Here is a 22,581-nt window from a genome sequence, read left to right as displayed (position 1 = left end):
ATTTTTTTAAATGATTGAAATTTCTAGATTTTCACGTGCGATTTGTGGATGGAAGTTTACTGAGATTTTACTGAATGATCTTCATCTTTGCAGGAATGAAGCAACCATTGAGTCCTGAACATATTGCTGAAGATGTTATGATGAATTCAGGAGACCTTTATACTTACAGTGATGGGAAAATACTGACCAGTGAATACCTGGGCTATCAGTTGAATATTGAGAAACAGAAGATAGGACTCGCACTGTGTGAAGTGTGTAACATTCAGCTGAACTCGGCAGCACAGGCTGAGGTCCATTATAATGGGAGGTCTCACTTGAAGAGGATGAAACAAGTCAACAGTCACATTCCAGCTACTTCAGCTCCAAGTACGTTTGTTACTGGCACCAATACAGGTATGTGTGACAATTTACCAAAGACTATTGACATTATATTTGAAAGAATTTTTTAATATAACATGGGATAATTCATTCATTGGTTGTTTTTCTAAGATATTTGAGCCATTGTTCTGTTAGTTCATTTTTAATTTGTTAACTAAGTTTTGGATCTGTTTTGCTCTATGTGCCCTTAGTGGTAGAGATAACATGCTGGGAGATGCTGTCAAAGTATTCTCTGTAGGTTGTTGAATCAGAATCAGATTTATTATCACTGACTTGTATGTTGTGAAATTTGTAGTTTTGCCACAGCAGTACAGTGCAAAGACAAAAAATTACTGTAAATTACAAAATAAATAAATTGTGCAAAAAAAGGAGTCACGAAGTAGTATTCATGGACCGTTCAGAAATCTGATGGCAGAAGGGAGGAAGCTGTTCCTAAATTGTTGAGTGTGGGTCTTCAGGCTCCTGCACCTCCTCCCTGATGGTAGTAACTAGAAGAGGACCTGGGTCCTTAGTGATGGATGCTGTCCTCTTGAGGCACTGCCTCTTGAAGATGTCCTCGATGGTGGGGAGAGTTGTGCCCGTGATATAGCTGGCTGAGTCTACAACCCTCTGCAGCCTCTTGCGATCCTGTGCATTTGAGCCTCCATACCAGGCTGTGATGCAACCAGTGAGAATGCTCTCCACCGTACATCTATAGAAATTTGTAAGATTCTTTGATATAGCAAATCTCCTCAAACTCCTAATGAAGTAGAACCGCCGGTGTGCCTTCTTCATGATTGTATCAATGTGTTGGGCCCAGGAGAAATCCCCCGAGATGTTGACGCCCAGGAACTTGAAGCTGTTCACCTTTTGCATTGTTGACCCCTCAAATGAGGATGAGTGCATGTTCTCCCAACTTCACCCTTCCTGAAGTCCACAGTCAATTCCTTGGTCTTGCTGACGTTGAGTGTGAGGTTGTTGTGACACCACTCAACCAGCCAATCTATCTCACTCCTGTATACCTCCTCGTCGCCATTTGAGACTCTACCAACAACTGTAGTGTCTGTAAAGAATTGGCAGTACAGTCTGTAGAGAATTCAAACAATAACTACATCACATGAGGGAGAATGAGGTGGATATTAAGCTCAGCACCTGGGGTAATTAAGTGGGTTGCTTTGCCCAAGTGGCTTCAAGTGTCCACGGTTTGCAGCTGGTGAGTATTGCATCTTACTTCTGGTTAGAGTCTTGTATGTATACACAAGCTCAATTGTTATATTATTTTCTCTACGATAATAGTTAAGGGTTAGACTGTTGCTTCTATCCATTCCAAAAATAATTCAAGTATTCTCCAAAGAGTTGTAAGTAACTCCAAGTCATTCTCCAATAATTACTTCAGTTCTTTAACTGTTGTATGGTTTGCGTGGAGTGCAAGTGAATTTCTTTATTTGAGGAATCGGGATGCCATCTGCAGGTTGTGTTACAGAAGAGAATGCAGAACCAAAAGCTTCAGCATTACAGTGCAGGGGTCAGCCTTGATGATACAATGCTGATTTGCCAATGAAGTAAAAGCATGTTCAAATATCTATAGGTATGCCAGATTACTTCTGTTCAATAAACAAGTTTTCAACAGACTAGAACGCATCTGTGGAGAGACAACAGAGTCCAGCTATACTGCCTGAATCTGTTGAGTATTTCCAGCATTTTTTGTTGTTGTTATTTCACATTTATAGCATTTGCAGCTCTTTTTTTTTGCTTTTTGTTTGCGCCAAGGTCACCACATTCACTTTCAGAAAGGATCCATCACACTGATTGTGTTTTGTGTATGTGAGTTTTTTTGTTAAAACTACCATTATATTGGTGGGTAACCGAGCAGTGGTGTTCATTGCCTTGTTGCTGAGCAAGTGTGGAAGTTTAGAATTGATTTGTAGCTAGGTTTCAGCATTCCTGCATAGATTTTGAAGTCTAGTGTGAGTGTTATAAACCGGTAGGATCCTGCTGTGGATGTTTTCATGTTAAAATGGCGAGTGCCTATCCTGATTTTTCAAGTGAGGCAAAGGCAACGCCTAAATTAAGACGTACAAAGTAATACTTTGAATGGATGTACCAGAAATATGTTAAAGGTTATGTTAAGGAATCAGTGTTGATTTTACAGAGTTCAAAATTGCTTTCCATCTGATTTTTCTTAAACCTTTATCATGATTTTTTCTTTAGTTTTGTAAACTTTCTTCACTTTTATTTTAATTGTTTGTTATTCTTTTAGCTACTGCATAACTTTTGTCCATTTTGTATTTTGAATATTACTGTTTTTCACCTCCTGGTGGCATCCACCACCATCCCGCTGGATTGGATGACACTTGCCTGTGTCCATCCTTTATCTACTTGAGAATCATCTGTAGAGTCTTCTCTTCCTGTTCCTGCCCTATTATTTCACACATCCTCCTCCCCCGGCCTCCTTTATTTCTCATCTTTATACTGTCCTTGGCAACATCATCCAAAAAGTTGATCTCCAAACAGTCCAGGACCTCCTAGGTCCTTCTTTGAACCCCTCCACTCTCTCAAACTGTGGAAAGACTCACTGTTGAATTCCATTCCCAAGTCACCAACTCAATCCTCTCTCTGTCATCTGTCTGTGACTGAACAAGAATTCTTCCAATCTTTGTATCACTGTTGATTTCAAAGTAATGTTCCAAATATACATCAGCATCTCATCAGGGTCCTCTGTCACTGTCTCTGTAACATCGCTCAACCTCAGCAAGACTTAGCTATTGCAATGTCATAGAGTTGTACAGCACAGAAATGGACCCTTTGGCCCCACTCATTCATGCTGACTGTGATGCCTATCGACACTAATTCCATTTGCCCCCGTTAGGCTCTATTCCTTTCCAATCCAAGTACCTGTCCAAATGCCTTTTTAAAGTACTGTATCTGTGTCTGCCTCCAGCACGTCCTTTGGCAGATCGTTCCACGTAGCTACTATCCTTTGTGTGAAAAACGTTCCTCTCAGATCTCCTTTAAATTTCTCCCCTCTCACATAATCCTATGTATGTCTGACTGGCCTCCCAGATAAAGGGGCTTTGACCTGAAACATTAACTGTGTGTCTCTCACTACAAATGCTGACTGACCTGTTACATATTCTTGCACTTTCTGTTTTTATTCCCCTTTTTCTGTTGTTGTCTGTTTCCTTGTACATTTCATTTCCCTGAGCTGCCACATATACCAGCATCCTTAAGTTGCAGTTTACATGACAACTGAAGTAATTTATATTAAGACTGATAATGGATTTAAAGTCCCACCATCAAAGGGACATCCTGCATTTATTATTGTGCATTGTGAATTCACTTGTGGTAACTTCAGCTAACTGACCTTTCATTTCCTGAGTGTTTCTCCTTCTGGCTCGATGTATAATCCGACACAGTTTAGGGCAACGGTCACTGGTGGAGTGCAATGGGAGACTAAAAAGTTACAATTTTGTGCTTTCAATCATTTCAGTTTGGTAATTCTAATTTATCTAAAAATATTAATTTAAGATCTCATTTTACTTAAACAAAAGTCGAATGCTAATAGCAACAAAAATTGTCTACCTTTTAGTTAACATGGCTTTTACTAGCTAGAGATCTGAAAAGAGCCTTAAAGGTTGTTTGGTCCCTACATAAATAATGTTGGTATGGTAGTAGTGTAGTAGAACTATCAATGTTCATGAATATTACAAAAAAAACTGACAGCAACTTTGTGATTTCTAATCCTGTGTTATTTCATGCAAAAATCTGAAGTTGTTGATATTGATTCAGCCCTCTTTCACAGGCTACATTATTTGCAGATTTCTCCAGTATAATCAAGGAAAATCTTCTGAATTAATGTGAATTTCATCAATTTACAAACAAGAAAGTAAATGAAGGATTAGAGTCAGAGTAGACCATTCAGCTCTTCAAACTTACTCCACCATTGATCTTGCACTGCTTTAATTCCTGTGTTGTATTAACATTGTACTATTTAATTTGTCACTGTGTTTGGTTTAGTTTTTTTATGCAAGTTCAGAACCCTGGAAAACTCTGCATGAGATAATGCCTCTGTCCAGTCTATGTAATATTTGGAAAGCAATTTCTTAATACTAGGGTTAATTGTAAAATCTGGGCAATTCTGATTCAAGTTTACTGAAGAATGGAGTCTTGGGATCATAACCTTTTTTTAGCCATTTATTTATTATTACTTTAATTCATATGAAGTTGAATTGGTTAGTAACTTAACCAATAACCAATTACCAGTCTGCATTACAGGCATATTATAAAAGGAATTGCAAAAAGAAAAACTGATCTAACATTAAAAATAAATAAGTTGTGGCGACTCACCGTTTAGTCAGGCGAACCGGCTCGGCAGTCGGGTCGCGTGGCGTCAGAGCGACGAGGCCCAAGATGGCGGCGGGCCTCGTCTTTCCCGAGCAATGGGGAGAACCCGTGCGCGGGAAAGTCTTGATGATGTAGTACTTACGTCATTGCCGGTTGCATTGGGCGGGAACAGTCTTCCTTAAAGGGCCCGCGCAAGGCGAGAAAATAAATCACTTCTTGTTCGACGATCCTCCAACTAGCGTCTTGTTTTATTTCGCGGTAGCAACTGCTACATTGGTGACCCCGACGGTCCAAACGGATTTTGGACCCGCGCAATGGCCGACAGCACAGCAGCCAACGCAGTGGCCCTCAAGCTGCCCACCTTTTGGTCACTTCGGCCCAGCGTCTGGTTTGACCAGGCCGAAGCACAATTCCACCTTCGGCAGATCACCTCCGACTCCACGAAGTACTACCATGTGGTTAGCTCTCTGGACCAAGAGACAGCTGCCCAGGTTGGAGACTTCATCCAGTCGCCTCCGGAGGAAGATATGTACCTGGCTTTCAAAGACCTTTTGATTCGGACCTTCGGCCTCTCCCGTCGTGAGCACGCCGCCCGCCTGCTTCATCTGGACGGCCTGGGGGACAGATCCCCATCCGCCCTAATGAATGAGATGCTGGCATTGGCTGAGGGACACAAGCCATGCCTGATGTTCGAACAGGCCTTCCTCAAACAGCTCCCCGATGACATCCACCTGTTGTTAGCTGACGCCGACTTCAGCAACCCCCGTGAGGTGGCTGCCCAGGCAGATGTCCTGTGGAGGGCCAAGCGCGAGAGCGGCTCGTCCGTCAGTCAAATCACCAGGCCGCGAGCCCAACGCCCGCCTCGCCTGACCCCAGCAGCTGAGCAACCACACCCCAGGAACGCAGACGACGACACGGGTGACCAGCTGTGCTTCTACCATCAGAGGTGGGGTGCGGAGGCCCGTCGATGCCGCCCACCCTGCAAGTTTCAGGGAAACGCCAGGGCCAGCCGCCGCTGATGGCTACGGCAGCTGGCCGCCAACAGAGCCTCCTCTTCGTTCAGGACAAGAAATCTGGACGGCGTTTCCTCGTTGATACTGGAGCGGAGGTCAGTATTTTGCCCCCAACCGGCTGCGACACTCGTAACAGGCCACCCGGTCCTCTACTCAATGCCGCCAACGGTATAACGATATGGTCTTTCGGCACCCGTACACTTCAGTTACAATTCGGCGGCAGCCGTTTTACCTGGACCTTTACCCTTGCCACGGTCGCCCAACCACTCCTAGGAGCTGATTTCCTTCGGGCCCACAACCTGTTAGTCGACCTGCGAGGGAAGCAGTTAGTCCACTCTAGCACCTTCCAGACCTATCCCTTGGGAGAAATCAGCACACCAGCCCCGCGCCTGGACTCCATTTCCCTTTCTGGCGACGATTTCGCCAAGCTCCTAGCCGAATTCCCATCAATTTTGGCACCTTCGTTTACGAATTCTAGGCCCAAACATGGAGTACAACACCACATCATTACTACAGGGCCACCCTTTCATGCCCGAGCACGACGATTACCTCCAGACAAGCTCCGCCTGGCAAAGGAAGAGTTCCGTCACATGGAGGAGCTGGGGATTGTTCGCAGGTCAGACAGCCCCTGGGCCTCCCCCCTGCACATGGTCCCCAAAGCCACCGGAGGGTGGAGGCCCTGCGGCGACTACCGCAGGCTGAATGACGCTACCACCTCGGACCGCTATCCCATCCCTCACATCCAGGACTTCGCAGCGAACTTACACGGGGCCCGCATCTTTTCCAAAGTGGACCTCGTTCGGGGATACCACCAAATCCCGGTCCATCCGGATGACGTCCCCAAGACTGCGATTATCACCCCATTCGGCCTGTTCGAATTCCTTCGGATGCCGTTCGGCCTTAAGAACGCCGCGCAGACCTTCCAACGGCTGATGGACGCGGTAGGCTGAGACCTGGACTTCGTGTTCATTTACTTAGACGACATACTGATCGCCAGCCGTAACCGCCAGGAACACCTTTCCCACCTCCGCCAGCTGTATTCCCGCCTCCGCGATTTCGGCCTCACGATCAACCCGTCCAAGTGCCAATTCGGACTTGACTCTATCGATTTCCTCGGCCACAAAATCACCAGCGACGGGGCAACACCCCTACCCGCCAAGGTGGACGCTATCCACCATTTTGCCCGCCCCGACACAGTCAAAGGCCTACAGGAATTCCTTGGGATGGTCAACTTTTACCATCGGTTCATCCCTGCAGCAGCCCGTATCATGCACCCTCTGTTCTCGCTACTGGCTGGTAAGGGCAAGGACATCACCTGGACTGATGAGGCTGCGGCTGCTTTCGTTAAGGCCAAAGACGCCCTGGCAGACGCCACGATGCTTGTACACCCTAGGACTGACGTCCCAACTGCCCTCACGGTAGACGCGTCCAACACCGCGGTGGGTGGGGTACTGGAACAGCTACTCGAAGGCCGCTGGCAACCCTTGGCATTTTTCAGCAAGCACCTTAGACCGCCCGAACTGAAGTACAGCGCTTTTGATCGGGAACTTCTAGCACTGTATCTGGCGGTCCGGCATTTCCGATACTTTCTAGAAGGCAGGCCTTTCACCGCTTTCACCGATCATAAGCCTCTGTCCTTTGCCTTCTCCAAAGTCTCCGATCCCTGGTCAGCTCGTCAGCAGAGACATTTATCCTACATTTCCGAATTCACAACTGACATCCAACATGTCTCCGGAAAGGATAATGTCGTTGCTGATGCACTTTCCAGACCGACCATCCACAACCTATCCTTGGGTGTCGACTACACGGCCCTAGCTGATGCACAGCAAGCCGACGACGAACTGCCCAGCTACAGAACCGCAGTCTCGAGCCTGCAGTTCCGAGATTTCTTGGTTGGTCCAGGTCAGCGGACCCTACTTTGAGACGTTGCGACTGGTCAGCCCCGCCCTATAGTCCCTGCAGCCTGGCGGAGACGCGTTTTTGACTCGGTACATGGGTTGGCGCACTCGTCCATCAGATCTACTGTCCGACTGGTCGCCAGCAAGTTTGTCTGGCATGGCCTGCGCAAACAGGTCAGTGAGTGGGCCAGGACTTGTCCGCACTGCCAGACGTCAAAAATCCAGCGACACACCAAGGTCCCACCACAGCAGTTCGAGCCTACCTGTAGGAGGTTCGACCACATACACGTCGACCTTGTGGGCCCTCTGCCGGTTTCAAGAGGAGCCCGGTACCTCCTTACCATCGTGGACCGGTTCACGAGGTGGCCTGAGGCAACCCCCCTGACTGACATCACAACTGATTCCTGCACCTGGGCGCTGCTCACAACTTGGGTCTCACGTTTTGGTGTTCCGGCCCACATCACTTCAGACAGAGGCACCCAATTCACTTCCAGTCTCTGGGCTGCATTAGCGAACCTGCTAGGGACGCAGCTGCACGCCACCACGGCCTACCATCCTCAATCAAACGGGTTGGTGGAACGTTTTCACCGCCATCTGAAATCAGCCTTGATGGCCCGCCTGAAGGGTCCTAACTGGGTTGACGAGCTGCCTTGGGTCCTGCTCGGCATACGCACTGCCCCCAAAGAAGACCTCCGCACTTCGTCAGCTGAGCTTGTGTACGGGGCACCCCTAGTTGTCCCCGGGGATTTCATACCTGCCCTTCGGGACCAAGGGGAACAAATCCCAGCAGTCCTACAAAGACTGCGCGAGAAGCTTGGCAACTTGGCCCCGATTCCCACCTCACGGCACGGTCAAGCCCCATCCTGCCAGCCCAAGGAACTACGGGACTGTAAGTTTGTTTTCGTTCGCAGGGGCACACCTCGAGCGCCATTGCAACAACCATATGAGGGACCGTTCCGAGTCATAAGGAATAATGGATCCACCTTTATTTTGGACATTGGAGGCAGGGAAAAGGTTTTCACGGCGGACCGCCTCAAACCGGCACATTTGAATCTGCAACAACCTGTCGAGGTTGCAATGCCGCGACGCAGAGGCCAGCCCCCTAAGCGGCAGCTGGCACAGCTTGCGGACCTTGGGGACTGTATCGCCGGTTCTGGGGGGGGGGGTTGTGTGGCGACTCACCGTTTAGTCGGGCGAACCGGCTCAGCAGTCAGGTCGCGCGGCGTCGGAGCGATGAGGCCCAAGATGACGGCGGGCCTCGTCTTTCCTGAACGACGGGGAGAACCCGCGCGCGGGAAAGTCTTGATGACGTAGTACTTACGTCATTGCCAGTTGCATTGGGCGGGAACAGTCTCCCTTAAAGGGCCCGCGCAAGGCGGGAAAATAAACCACTTCTTGTTCGACGATCCTCCAACTAGCGTCTTGTTTTATTTTGTGGTAGCAATCGCTACAAAGTCAAGTTTATTGTCATATGCACAAGTATGGTGAAATACAGGTACAATGAAAAACTTGCAGTAGTATCACAGGCACATAGATTAAGACAACGCAGAGAAAATAACTTCAACGGTGAATAAAAAGGCAGTGCAAAACAATACATTAATGCAAAATAAAATTGCCATCAGAGATAAGTCCATGGTAGTGCAAGTGGTGGTATGTACTGTTCTGTTGCTGGGGTAGGATTGGGATTGTGCAGCTCAGTTCAAGAACCTGATGGTTGTAGGAAAGTAGCTGTTCCTGAATCTGGTGGTGTGGGACTTCGTGCATCTGTACCTTCTGCCCTACGGTAGCAGCAAGAAGAGGGCATGACCCGGCAGGTGGGGATTCTTGATGATAGATGCTGCCTTCTTGTGGCAGTGCCTTGTAGATGCTCTCAATGGTGGGGAGGGCTGTGCCCATGATGGGCTGGGCTGTGTCCACTACTCTCTGCAGCCTCTTACATTCCTGTGCATTGGAATTGCCATACCAGACCATAATGCAACCAGTCAGGACACTTTCTGCAGTGTATCTGTGGAACTTTGTTGGAGTATTTGGTGACATGTTGAATCTCCTTGTGCTTCTAAGAAAGTCGAGGCACTGCTGTATGAGGTAGGTGGATTTCAGGGTCAAAAATGAGAAATTAAAGGACACAGTAGTTCACAAAATGTTAGGCAGTTGATTTACCATTTTGGGAACTTGCGTCAAAATATGGTAAAGATTAGAACCCTTGCATTTTGATTGTAGTTGTGTCCAATGAACTGCTTGATCAGTGATATATGTATAATATTGAATACCCTTTGTACAGATTGTTTTACTTGCACTCCTCTGTAGATGGGCAAATGTATGTATTTGTTTTGAGGGGTGAACAATTTCAATGGGCTATCAGATTTGTCACAAATCTTTGTTCCCTTTCATAAATCTGTCCAATCCTATTATTATTTTCTCAGTGTCCTGTTACATTTCAGTAATAATCAGTTCTATCACAAATACTGATGTCACCTGTAATGTCCCATTTTCTATTTTACTACTGGTGCTGTCAATGTGAAGTGATGTTAAATTGAGGCTGCCCCTATTTTCTTCTGTATATAGTTCCTTGGTACTATTTTATAAGTTCACTGGTACTTATCTCAGCTGCTCTAATAAATACTTTACCCATCAATCAACATTATTAAAAATTATCTAGCCATTATCTTATCATGCTTTGTGGCAGCTTGCTCTGCCATATTTTCTAGTTCACTTTAGTGACTACATTTCCTCTGAGATGCTATGGAATGATGTTGAATGCCAGTTTCTCTGTACAGTGATACTAACTGCAAAGTATGGCCAGTAACCATAAATTATACTGCAGGTGGCAGCATAAGCATTTGTCCTGCCATTGTGTTTAGGACCACTTGCCATGCATATTGAGCAGACTGTCTTGGATCTTTATTATTACGGCACAACCTTAGATTTGATCACCAGAGACTTGCTTTTATGACTGAGCTCTTTTAGATATTCGCTATTGGAAATATCTTATCCCATTTGGATCTGAATTGGATTTTGTTTTTAAATTAATGTGCAGGTTAATGACCTCCAAATTCTGACTTTTAATGACATGACTATCTGGATCAATCCACTCTCAATGGTAAGGATTTTTCTTGGTGCATGTAGTTCTGTGTGACATAATTTAAATATGAATTTAACATAGAGACAATTCAAAAAATGCCAAATTAGCCACATTGTCAAGAGATGATCATTTTATTTAAATCAGCAATGACCTGAAATATGCAGTTGAAATGATGGCCAAACTGTCAGCAATTGTCCACATTACCTATGTGAATCATACCATCATCGGGTGTCTGCAGATGTGAAAATTCAGGAATTGCTGTCATTGTTAACCCAATTCTGCGACGTGTGTATCGAGCCAACGTTACTGCTGAATCAACTCACTGGCCCCTGAACGGCTCACTTTTTTTGGTGTGAAATCTAACTCTGTCAGATGAGTACTTCAAACTTCCAATACGTGGATAAAACTATATATTTTTTGAAATTTATGTCCCGATCTCTACTTCTCAAAATGTAAAATGTTATCAACGTATAGAAGTTCAAACATTTCATTTCTTGGTTTGCAGTCTTTGAGAATTTTTTAATCTGTTTACGAGTCAGGACAGTGGAGGTCAAGTGACATGGTCCTTTAATGGTAGAGGTCACAAGTTTGGTAGGTGCTTTCGGAATAGCTTTGGTGGGTGACAGCTCTGTATCTAGTGGGCAGCGACATGGCAGTGGTGGTAGAGAATTGAATGCCAAGGATAATGGGTGGGGCTGCAATTTGTGTGGCCTGGATTGTACTGGATGTTGTTGAGCTTTTTTCAATTATTGGAGCTACATTCATTTAGGCAAGTGGAAAGTATTTCATCATGCTACCGACTTATAAATGGTGTCAGGAGGTGAGTCGCGCAAAGCAAGATACCAGCCTCTGACCTGCCTTTTGTAGCCACAGGATTTATGCAGTTAGCTTAGTTGAGTTTCTGGTCAATGATGGCCCCCAAGATGTGATGGTGGGGATCTTGCCCTTTGAATGTCAAGAGTTAGTGGCTGCACACTCTCTTGTTGGAGATGGTCATTGTCTGGCAGTTGTGTGGCACAAATTGTGAATTAATATACTGCAGAATTTGGGTATTCATCTTGAAAAGGCTGTCAAAAGACTAGTTTTCAGATGTTAAGCATTTGACATCTTATTTATACTCCACTGAAACTCCCACCTTTCCTCATCTAACTCTATCAGGATATCCGCTCCTCTTCTCACACACTTAACTTCCTCTTAACTACATTTAGTTTGCCATCTAATTTTGATCTTCACGGTTGAAACACTCTCAGCTTACCTATTCTGTCACAATACTCATAACTATCCAGACTTTTGTTGGGTGACTCATCAGCCTTTTCATGAGAAAAAAGACCCAAACTGTTCATTCTATCCTGAAAGTTGGAACCTTTTCACTTCTAGTATCATCCTTCTAAATCTTTTGGTAACCCTCTCAAGCCCCTCTGTGTATATATTTTATAACGTGGTGGTCAGAAGTGTGTATGGTCATATCTACCCGATTTTGTCACTGCATTTGAAATTGAAGCACACTTCAGTTCCATCCCTTTTAAAACAAATACTGTGCTTTATTTTCTCTTCAATGGCCTTATTAAACTGCATCATTAATTTTAGTGAATTACATATTTATACTCTCAGATCCCTTTGCTTTATTACCCAGTCAAGTTAATTTCCAAATAAGATTTTTATTTTCTATGTATGAAATGATATTGGATATATGAAATTCTGCTTTGCATCTCATCCACCATTGAATGCTCTGAAACTGAGACTACATTTATAAATCTAACAATCAGATTTACTAGTGCAATATTGGTATTTCAACAACTATTTGTTCAATTTCTCAGCTAATTTTTAGTATATTTACTCTCCCTAATGGTCAGTTACAAATTTGACTCTGCTGAAGACAACGTTCAATGTTAATGTGATTTTAATAGATTCAGTAAGTGGTTGGAACACCTTGCTTTGATGGAGTTAGTCCAAACTGGCCTATATTTTTATGTGTAAACGAGCAAGTAATAATAGTGACCTAATATCCCAGTATTTTGGGTGTGTGACATTATTGTTCAGTTTCTCTGAAGGCATATCAAGTTAATACAAGATGAGGCAGGAATTGATTCGAATTGCTGAGCTCATATTTCACACTGAAGTGAAGTCTCTGAACAATAGTTACAGATTCATTTTGTTGAACTGGACTCTTCATGTATGTTAACAATGTGCTAATAATTAAAATGCTACCTTTATGTATTTAACAGACTTATTCCTAAGCATTCTGACCTTTTGAGCATGCATTTCCTGAAGCCATTCTTCCTGAGCAGTTTGGACTGGTGGATTGGCTTCAAGGTATCTTCTCTTTTTGTTACCTCTCTCTCTTCACAGACAGATCAAAGGCTTTTCCAACACATTGTCTATAAATGGTTTTCTGATTACCTAGTCAAGCTCACACTGTTTATTGTTTAGTCTCAGGTGTCTGGGAACAACTTCTGTTTGGCATATTAACAAAAAATTGTATTTTTAAAGCCCTTGGCACCATGGAAATATACAGCAGTAAAAAAAACTTTAAGGAGCCTCTAAAGGAAAGAAAAATGAGCTTAAAGCTGGAGAGGTTTAATCAATTAATTTGATAGTTTAGGGCCTTAACAGTTGAATTCATATCCAACAATGGTGGGAAGATTAAAATTTGAACTGACTAGATACCAGAATTGAAGGAATGCAGTTATCTCAGAGATTAGTAGAGCTGGAACAGATTACAGCGAGAGGGGATGTTGGGGTTGCAAAGAGATTTGGTGGGAAGGAATTTTAAAATCAGGTTGTCTCTTAACCAGGAGTCTGTATCAATGAGAAAAGCAGATATTGAGTGATGGATGAAATGGTGCATGGTGTGAATCAGGACATGAACAGTAGAGTTTTGGAGAATTTCTAGTTTATGGAAGTCAGGGGTTGGCCAGGAGTCCCTCAAAAATTCAAGTCTAAAGGTAACTTGGGCAGAGCTGTAGGTTTTGGCAACAGATGAGTTGTGACAGACATTGATATGGGAAAGGTTAGGAAGGAGGAAATTGGCAGCCATAAATTCCTGATTATTAACTGAGTTCCATAGTAACCAGGGTAGGATTTGAACACTGATATCCGGATTGTTAATTTAAGGCTTGGAATAATTAGCCCAGTAATTTAACTGCTGCACAACCAGCATATTGTTTCCTTATCAAAAAGCTGATTTTATTAATACGATAGGAACTTTCTAAGTGAAGACAATCTAATGAGTTTATACACCCACATAAATCACATTGAAAGTTTTGCTAAGTTCAAAAGGATTTCAGAAAATGCTTGAACACACTTTGGAGATATGCTTGTTTAAATATATTCATTTTCAAAAAAATGTATATCATCCAAAGAATGGAACAAATTGAACAGGTGCTACAATATGTTTGGAATTTACTTTTGTCACAGCACTGTCTAGAAATTGAAAAATCCCTACCCAAGTAATGGTAAGGCTCAAGTTGACTAAAATGAGAAGACTTTACTTCCTCTAAGGAAGCCTGCATCACTTGTTGAATATCATTGCTTTTGAAAGTTCAATCTTTATTGTGTTAAAACCAAAATGCAATATTGACCTATTTACAGAAAAACTCTGTTATTCCAGTAGACTTGGGTCTAAGATGGTGCCGGACTGGCAGACTTTCCAGACTATTGCATGTTATTTCTATTAATACCTAAACACACCTGGAATTCATGACTTTTTTTGTAATACTGCACAGTTTTAAAGAGAACACAGGAAACAAGGCCATGGTGAGTTTAAGAAGAGTGAAGAAAGTGGGGCATGGTGACTTTATAGGGAACATGGGAAATGGGGGCCCTGGTGACTTTAAAGGGAGCATGGGAAACAGGGCTGCAGTGAGTTTAAAGGGAGTGTTGGAAATATCACTAGAGAAGCCATATGCCGATCCATCAGGAATTCTGAACAGTCGGATAGTGGATATCAGAGTATTACTGCATGTTGAATTTAAGAAATCATATGTCATTGCAGCGGTTGTACTTTTTTGATAATGAGATTGCAAGTGTAGCTAACTCATTAATTAACATAATCTCAAATTGTCAGTTATACAATTTGATTTGTTTTTTTTTGCAGACTCATTTTTAGCCAGTGCAGTAATAGTGGAACTGAGTATTGAACTTGAATTATCTACCCACATAGAAAGCCTACTCCATTTCTCCTGTTGTTTTGATTTGAAAAAAATCCCAAAATATGGCACAGAGCCTGAAGTTTACTTGTCTTTATGCAGTACATTCATCTGCAAGCAAGTCTCAGCAAATTAAAGCAGCGCAATTGGATCACAGATAATGATCTTAAAGCAATAATGAGCCTGGCAATGATGAAAATTGAGCTTGATGCTCTCAAAATTGTTTCCCAGAGCAATGAGAAGGCATCCACTGGTAAACGTGTATTGTTTTAATAATTATAGTTCAATTGAATTTGTAAAGCAGCAAACATTTTAATTCAGTTAAATTAAAATTCCAAATTGTTATTGAGGCTCCCTGACTGAATAAAATTGCACAAAGGTTTCAAACAATAATAGTGTCAAACACACAAAAACAGCAATCATATTCCTGCATTTTAAATGAAGCCATTATTACCTTGTTATTTGAAATCTGCAGAAACTAACTTATTATTAAACTGGAGCATCAAGCAATCTGCTGGAGGAACTCAGTGGGTCGAACAGCATCTGTGGGGGGGTGGGAGAGGAACTGTTGACATTTCAGGTTGAAACCCTGCACAGGGACCCGCTGAGTTCCTCTAACAAATTGTTGCTCCAGATTCCAGCATTTGCAGTCTCTTGTGTCTCTCTTGCTAAACTCTTGTGTCTTCATATAAATGATCAAAATCATCAGTGTCTCATTTATAAACAGATGGTAACAATTTATCTAGAGGGTGTCAAATTGTCAGTCTGGCCCTATCTCCAAAAGGGTTCATCAATACTGCTCCAGAACTTATGGTTACAAGTTAAAAACCTTCTTCCCTTTTGCCTCTTCCTTCTCATTTCTACAATCCTCATGGAAATCATTGGGATTGTGATCCTCCACTAGGTCTAACCTAGTGCAAGATCAGAGTCATAAATAGTGAATGATCTTGCCAACACTAAGTTCTGCTGCTGGACTCCTTGGGGAATCCAGAAGCAGAATGTCATGAAAAGTACAGCACCCACCACTGCTGAGTAAGTTTGGGCCTTCATTGTTTAACCATTACATGCAGAAGTTCCAAACAGGTAAATGTAAGCAGTTCTATTCAGAATCACCAATATTTGCCAGAAAAAATCTGTGCTATTAATATTTCATATTTTTGGAAATAAGATGCATAGGTCATAAATACAAAAATCTGCATTTTAAAAGTAGCATGTATTCATGGAATAAGCAGGTAATAAATGCGTTCCCGTCTTGAACATACTACAAAACAAAAAACTCAATCCATCCAGGTGTTTTAATGAGCACTTCAGTGCGAGTGTGATTTCTCCACAGAACAGTAAAATTTAACTCTCAGTATTTGAAACTTTATTTAACTATTGTAATGTTTTCATTAGTTTCTAAATTAAGTAATTTTCCCTTAAAAAGAGGCACAAAGAAATCTGATTTTAGGTAGAATAAGGCACGATCCATCACTCATTGCAATACAACTGGTTCAATGAATACTCGTTAACAGTCAGGACAAGAGCATGCATTTGAGATACTTGCCTTTTAAACTACATTTTACAATTTGTACTCATTGACAACAGGCATTTTCTTTTTTGTTTTTTTTCTGAGCTGTCATGTCTAATGATATCAGATGTTGGTTTGGTTTGTCTGAGAAAAGCCAATTACCCTGATTTTCTGCATCCCTCACAATAATCTCATCAGTTTTGGATTTGTCATCCCTTCTTTGCCGGAGTGCCAGTTAAATTATGGAAGTGCAGAACACTGATTTCCTTCTGTCTCAGCTGTTTATCATTGATAAGGGATGTGCTATTCTTAGCAACAACACAATGTTCTTAGATGAATCTTCATCTGTGTAGCTTGATCTGGCCATGCTGAGAAACCAGTAATTGTAACATTGTAGTCTTTGAATATGTGACTGCAAGTGATTATCCTCACTGCCAATGGGGACTTGCACTGCCTGTTTCAACATGTTTTGCTGCTTGGATTTCTTACGAGAGGCACATTCTCTTCATAGTAACATGTAGCAGCACATTGCTACTGAACTGAAATTACATCGCTTGCTTTTCAAAATGACCCTGACATGTCCATTTTCATCCTCAAAGTGGTGCAGACGGTGGACAAGATTTTAAAAGAGCCATGACTTGTTCTGCATCCAGGGAAATCTGAGGCTGTCCTGATTTTAAAAGAACACTTGATTTCCGGGTTGGTAACAAAGATCATCAAACAAGAAGCAGTGGAGTTTTTAACAGCACAGCTGTCAAATTAGACTTTTATTCTTTACAACATTTTTGATGCTGCAGTCATAATGTGGAGTGGATTCCTCAACAAAGGTGAGTTCCAAATAATGTACCCTTTTCAATACATAACCAACAAAGAGATGATCTGAGTATTGGTTTTTCATCCCAAATTCCTCTTTTTAATCCATTCTTTTTAATAGCAGACATGATGGACGAAGTATTTAGTAGCAGATCCTTGTACAATATACATAGGTGTAGGTGTATGTGTGTGTGTATATATTATTGTTGTTTGAGTGTGTTCTGTATAGTTTAGATGTTGTCCTTTTTAAGCATGTTGAAGCTTATTTTTGCAAACTATCTATTATGGTAGTTTTTAAAAAAAATTCTGAGTGGTGCAATGCCCTTACTGATTATGTCCTTGAAATATTGGCCTCTTTTTGGTAGATAAATTATATTGATGTGACAAACTTTCCAGAAAATTTTAGATTTCCATTTCTGGATTTAAGCACTCATTTATGACAGGTGATGGGCAGTGTTTGAAATGAGAATAATGTATTACCTAACATCTTCAGAAATGTCTCTATTTTTATAAAATAGAAATGTGCAGAGCAGTGCAGCAGTCAACCATGAAAAACTCATAATAGTTTTTACGCTTGTTGATGCAATATTTGTTTTGATGATGAAATCCTTTAGAACTGAAAGGCTGACAAACTAACATCTGTAGTTTACCTATATGTATTTATTGTATAAACTGACTCTCACTGAATGAGTTATTTGTCATCTTTTCTGAATTAGGTTTGAGAACAGAACACATTTTCAACTGAAGAGTATTATAAAACAGATTTATAGCATCTGTTTCACTGGAGAAATTATACATACCAATTTCTTTAAAGCATGAATATTTTTATCAGCAGCTTTTCCCTATTTCTGAATAACCATATGTTGTCTTATGAAAAGTTAAATGATGTGTGGAATAGTCTGAAGTAACCCTGGCAGTTCTTTGTAATAGATGCAACTTGCAGGTTGGGTGTGTAGAAATATGCAGAAACTCTGTAATACCAATTCACAGATACTCTACTATTTTCCTGCTTGTACATAAGATAATACATCTAACCTTGTTTCCTTACTGTTAGAGATAAAACAATGAAATTCCCTTATTAATGCCTACTTTATCTTTTTCTTTATAAGTAGATGAGCAGCTGATTAGCAGAGGTCATTATGACCATGATATGCTATGTTGAGGTTCTCTTAGAAATAATTTGTTTTAAATTAGATCATTTTGTAGCTGTGGAGGAATTTGCTAAAGTTGTTAAGGCCTGAAAATGTGTGCAATTCCAGGGAACAGCAGGATTAATCCTGGTGGTAATTACATATGTGTCAAGCTACCCAGCCCAACTCCTGCTTCCGAACACTGTTCTAGGTATCTGACTTTCTCTGTGTCTGTGTTATCCCCTCAGAACTGTGCACTACAAAAAGCCAGCACATCCCAGTGTTCCACATGTTAGTGGGAGAATTTATCCAAGACATTCCCCAGTTTGCAGCTGTTGATAGTCAGCAATCTGCCAGCTAAAGCTACAACACTTTGTTGTTGTCTTTCAGACTGGACTTTTCCAGTCGATGAATTTTTTTTATTTTTATATATAAAGAACATAATCAAAATTGGAAGAAGGAATGATCATTTGTTCTACTCATGTTACTCTTCACAATAGCAAACACATTGTTTAAGTTAATATAGACTCCGTCCAATTTACTGAATATTTTGAGAGATGAGAATACACACACTCAACAATGTTTTATGTGAACTCTTTCCATGCAAAGGTAATTTAGCCAAGCTATCAACCCATATTATAGGTTGCACTGTTCTACCCTGACTCAGTAAACTTGGAAGGTCACACTAATCTTAGATTGAAAAATTAATCCTGCATTAATTTTAGCAGACCATTGCAAGAAATGGATTGTAAACATGATATAACAGGATCAAAGGTTTGAAGTACAAGGAACAACCAGACATTCATATTTAATATTGCTGGTGAATTCAGAGTACCAATAATGCTCTGAAGCTAGTTCCAAAAATTCAAAGCTGTTTGAGCCTCCTTGATTGATGGACTGAGAGGAAACAGAAATTAGGCCTAAATGGGTCCTTTATTGACTGGCAAGATATAACGATGGCTAGACACAAGGATTGATAAGATAACTTTATTAATCACATGTACATTGAAACATACAGTGAAGTGCATCTTTTGCATAGAATGTTCTGGGGACAGTCCACAAGTGTCGCCATGCTTCTAGCGCCAACATAGCATGCCCACAACTTCCTAACCTGTACATCTTTCAAATGTGGGAGGAAACTGGAGCACTCGGAGGAATCCCACGCAGACGCGGGGAGAATGCACAAACTCCTTACAGTGGCCGGAATTGAACCCAGATCACTGGTGCTGTAATAGTGTTGCACTTTTACAATTCATATAAATGACATGGGTGAAGGCACCAGAGTAATGGTGTTAAATCTGCCTATGACATTAAGCTAGGTGGGAAAGTAAGTTGTGAAAAGGACATAGGAGATTATAGAGAGATGTAGCTGGATTAAGTAAGTGGGTAAATGGCGTATAATGTAGGAAATATGAAATTGTCCATTTTGGCAGGAAAAATTACAAATTAGGTTGTAGATCTGAGATGCAGAGTCACCTCGGTGTCCTAGAGCATGATTTACAAAAAAACTCATCTGCAGGTGAAGCAAGTAATTAAGAAAGCTAGCAGAATGTTACTGTTTATTGCTAGGGGAAATGAATGCAAAATGAGGCCATTGGTGAGAAGGACATGATTGAACTGGAAAAGATGGAGAGGAGATTTACCAGGATGTTGTTTGGGATGGAATGTTTCAGTGAGACTGGATAGGGTAGGTTTGTTTTCCTTGGATGGAAGGAGACAAAGGGGGACCTGATAAAGGTATTCAGATTAAGCGTGGCATAGATAGGGTGGATAGTGAGCAACCTTTCTCCATAATGGAGACATCTGAAATTAGGGGGAGTAGGTTGAAGGTGAGAACTCACAGAGTCATACAGCATGGAAACTGGCCCTTTGGCCCAACTGATCCATGCCGACCATCTAAGCGTGTCCCATTTGTCCGTGTTTGACCATATCCCTCTAAACTTTTCCTACCCATGCACTTGTCCAAGTACCTTTTAAATGTTGTTAATGTACCCACCTCAACCACTTCCTCTGGCAACTCATTTCATATACTGACCACCCTCTGGGTGGAAAAAGTAGCTCCTTGGGTTCCTATTAAATCTCTCTCCTCTCACCTTAAACCTATGCCCTCTAGTTCTTGATTCCCCAATCCTGGGGAAAAGACTGCGCATTGACCCTATCTATGCCCCTCATGATTTTATCCACCTCTCTAAGATCACCCCTCATTCTCCTATGCTCCAGTGAAAACAGTCCCAACCTGCTCAACCTCTCTCCATAACTCAGTCCCTCGAGTCCTGGCAGAGGCATAAGAGAGTCCTGAAGGAGTAAGAGAGTTTTAAGGAATCCAAAGAAAACTTTTTTTTCTCAGCGAGGGCTGTTGCAATCTGGAACACACTCACTGAGAAGGTGATAGAGGCAGATTATCTCACAACATCTAAAAAGTATCTGATGAGCATTTGATTTGCCAAAGCACAGAAGACTATGAACCAAATGCCAGTAAATGGAATTAGTATAGATTGGTTGGCGTGAGTATGGTGGGCTAAAGAATATTTTTCTGTGCTGTATGATTGACTAGACAGGTACCTGCAATGGGCTGGTTTCCAATGAGGAAAGATTGGATAGGCTAAGTTTATATCTATTGGGCTTTAGAAGTGTGAGAATGGACTTGATTAAAGCATTTAAGATCCTGGAGGTTCTTTAGAGGGTGAATGTGGCAAGGGTGTTTACTCTTATAGGTTAATCTAGAGGTCACTGTTTAAAAATAAGACTCCATCTATTTAAGTCAGAGTTGAGGCATTTTTGTTTCTCAGAGGGCCATGAGTCTTCAGAACTCTTCAAAGAATGGTGGAAGCAGAATCTTTGAATATTCTAAGACAGAGGAAGATAGATACTTGGAGTAAAAGGTTAGCCTCAGGTAGATAGGAATGCACAGCTGAAGTTATATTTAGATCGTCACATTAAATGATGGAGCTGGTTTCAGGGGTTAAGTGGCCTACTTCTGCTTCTGATTTGTATGTATTTCTGCCTCAGGCCTGATGTTCAGGGCAACAACTCTTCCAGCATAAACACTGAGGCCTTCACTGGACAGCATGTGCCAAAAATACTCTGGTTCTCCCAGAGATGGCAGTTAACCGGACCTGACAGAATTTGAATGGCAATCGAGGAATTGTAGGGAAGGACACCTGCTCTATTTTCTTTAAAAAATGCTTTTGTCTTTATTGAAAGGCAGAGGTTATGAGCACTGTACATGTCTAAAGCCCCTTTGAATTCTGTTCCAAATGTGTTTTATTTTGTTTCATGTTGATGTGCTCTGGTATGTTGGTATATTTTATTTAACTAACCAAAGGCCTGATAAAATATTGAGGGTACTTTCTTTACTGAAGTCATTTGATGGTTTTTTTCGTTTATTCTGTCTGGATTTATCATAGACTTACTTAGTTTTAGTTTTTCACTTTGCTTTATCTCCTTACATACTGCATGTGATTGTGTTATTCATATCAGTGGTTCTTGAGTTTAGTTAATACATTTATCTTGTAGTTACTGAATTTCCATTTTCATTTTGATAGTGTCTCATATTGTGACTTCCAACAATCTCTGCACAGAAATTAAATCACCAATTGGTCAGAAGAAGTAATTCATGTTTCATCTGAGGATAGCTTTAAAGAGTGCAAACTTTGAATCTGTTAACTTCAGAAAACTAAGGCTGAACTGGTCCCTAATTGTCACTGATACGAGAATGTATTTTGCTGTCACTAACAGAGATCAGATGTGCATTCATCATTAACTTCTCGGAGATTCATCTCCCAGAGTATATAATGTTGTCACTCAACCATCATGCTATCAGCAAATCTCTTTCACCTTACACCATTGGTTGTGAAATTGTGCTGTGCCTCATGCCACTGGAGCATGCAAAATAGGCTGAATTATCAATATTCCATCATTGTCAACAAAGTATTTATTGGTCAGTGGACATGCAGAGGGGATATTTTTATCCTGTTGACAGATGTTCATTTGTTGGTCAAATTGGTGTCTGTGAACAGTACTTTGTTCTCCCTTGTTCATTTAATGGCATATATTGAAATTGATAGTTTCATCCAAGAATCTGGATTAATTTCTCATTTCACTTTTTCATTCATCCTTACTGTTTGGAATATTCTTGTGAACAAGCATTGCCTTCTATGGCTTTGTGTCAAGAGTTGTGCTCAACAAAGAATCTTGCATTTATGCATTATATTTAGTGGCCTTTCTTCAGACACACAGTATAGCAGCCAGTTCACGTGCAGGAGAAGAGTAACTCACTGGCTAGC

The 22,581-nt window shown here is 41.7% G+C and overlaps 1 protein-coding gene across 1 annotated transcript in view; it reads left to right on the top strand.

Annotated features, from left to right (window-relative positions):
- znf385b (zinc finger protein 385B) overlaps positions 1–22,581 on the top strand; it is a 320,687-nt gene that overhangs the window by 66,919 nt on the left and 231,187 nt on the right. The window contains 1 exon segment of the mRNA XM_052027186.1: positions 94–393. Within this exon segment, the coding sequence (XP_051883146.1) occupies positions 96–393 (298 nt within the window). The 5' untranslated portion in view covers positions 94–95.

The sequence above is a fragment of the Pristis pectinata genome, chromosome 1 (assembly GCF_009764475.1).
Source record: "Pristis pectinata isolate sPriPec2 chromosome 1, sPriPec2.1.pri, whole genome shotgun sequence".
In the NCBI taxonomy this organism is placed as follows: domain Eukaryota; kingdom Metazoa; phylum Chordata; class Chondrichthyes; order Rhinopristiformes; family Pristidae; genus Pristis; species Pristis pectinata.
The sequence above is the reverse complement of the archived record's forward strand: the minus strand, read 5'-3'. Positions and strand labels throughout refer to the sequence as shown.